Source organism: Nuphar pumila, chromosome 6, assembly GCF_984573655.1.
Source record: "Nuphar pumila chromosome 6, dmNupPumi1.hap1.1, whole genome shotgun sequence".
Classification (NCBI taxonomy): Eukaryota; Viridiplantae; Streptophyta; class Magnoliopsida; order Nymphaeales; family Nymphaeaceae; genus Nuphar; species Nuphar pumila.
This window is the reverse complement of record NC_143254.1, coordinates 26,221,196-26,222,191: the sequence shown is the minus strand read 5'-3', so window position 1 is coordinate 26,222,191 and position 996 is coordinate 26,221,196. Positions and strand designations below refer to the sequence as shown.

Below are 996 nucleotides of genomic sequence, written 5' to 3'. Positions count from 1 at the left end.
GGCATTTGGACTCGTGGAATCGTCGTTCTCTCCAAGTGAGGGCACACATCTGGTGAGCAAAACAAGCATCAACGATCCGGGTTTCCGCTTCCGCTTCAACAAAAAGGTATGTTTCAAACCCTATAGATGCTTTAGTCATGGAATTACTTTTTCTAACCTTTTGTTGTTTTACTTTTTATTATTTGTTGAATAAATACACAAAAATTGTTTCAAACAGAAGAAACAAGTGAGAAGATAAAAAAGATATTGACATAACAAAATTTTCACTTATTTTCTGCTTTTACTTACAAAATGAACAGACATGAGGCAAAGTTGGTTTATATCATTGTAAAGAGGGTCTTAAGTGAGGCAAAGAATGCTATTGTGGATGTAGCTAGACATCGGATTGGAATCAACTATCGGGTAGAAGATATGATGGAACTGCTGAATATTGGTGATCATAAATATGTTAGGATGATAGGAATATGTGGAATGGGAGGAAAAGGTAAAATAACACTAGCCAAAGATGTTTACCACCAAGTCTTTAACTATTTTGAAGCTGCCAGCTTCGTCCCAAACATTAGAGAAGCATCAAATAAACCCAATGGCTTGATCAGTTTACAAAAGCAACTTATATTTGATATTCTAAATTGCCAAATTTCAGAAATGTGTGATGTTAATCAAGGCATCAACATTATTAAAAGAAGATCACAACGTAAGCGAGTTCTCATTATTCTCGATTATGTGGATCATAGGGACCAACTTACTGCATTGGCTGGTGTAGATACCTGGTTTGGTGCAGGAAGTAGAATTATAATTACTATGAGGGACAAACACATATTGAATGTTCATAATGTGCAGGAAAACATGATTTACCAGCCTAATACACTGAGTCCTTCTGAATCTTTACAACTCTTTAGTCATCATGCTTTTGGGAGGGATAAACCAATGAAAGAATTCGTTGAAGTCTCTGGAAAGGTTGTATCAACTACCGGGTGGTCTACCTCTAGCTATTGA

General features: G+C 36.1%; 1 protein-coding gene across 1 annotated transcript; it reads left to right on the top strand.

Annotated features, from left to right (window-relative positions):
• Positions 1–291: 291 nt before the first annotated feature.
• On the top strand, positions 292–996 carry LOC149834430 (disease resistance protein Roq1-like). Its single transcript, XM_090009365.1, has one exon. It carries the CDS (start codon positions 292–294, stop codon positions 994–996), a length of 705 nt encoding a protein of 234 aa, XP_089865491.1.

Coding starts and splice junctions, on each gene's coding strand:
- LOC149834430 (XM_090009365.1), top strand. CDS start 292: ATGAACAGACATGAGGCAAAGTTGGTTTATATCATTGTAAAGAGGGTC.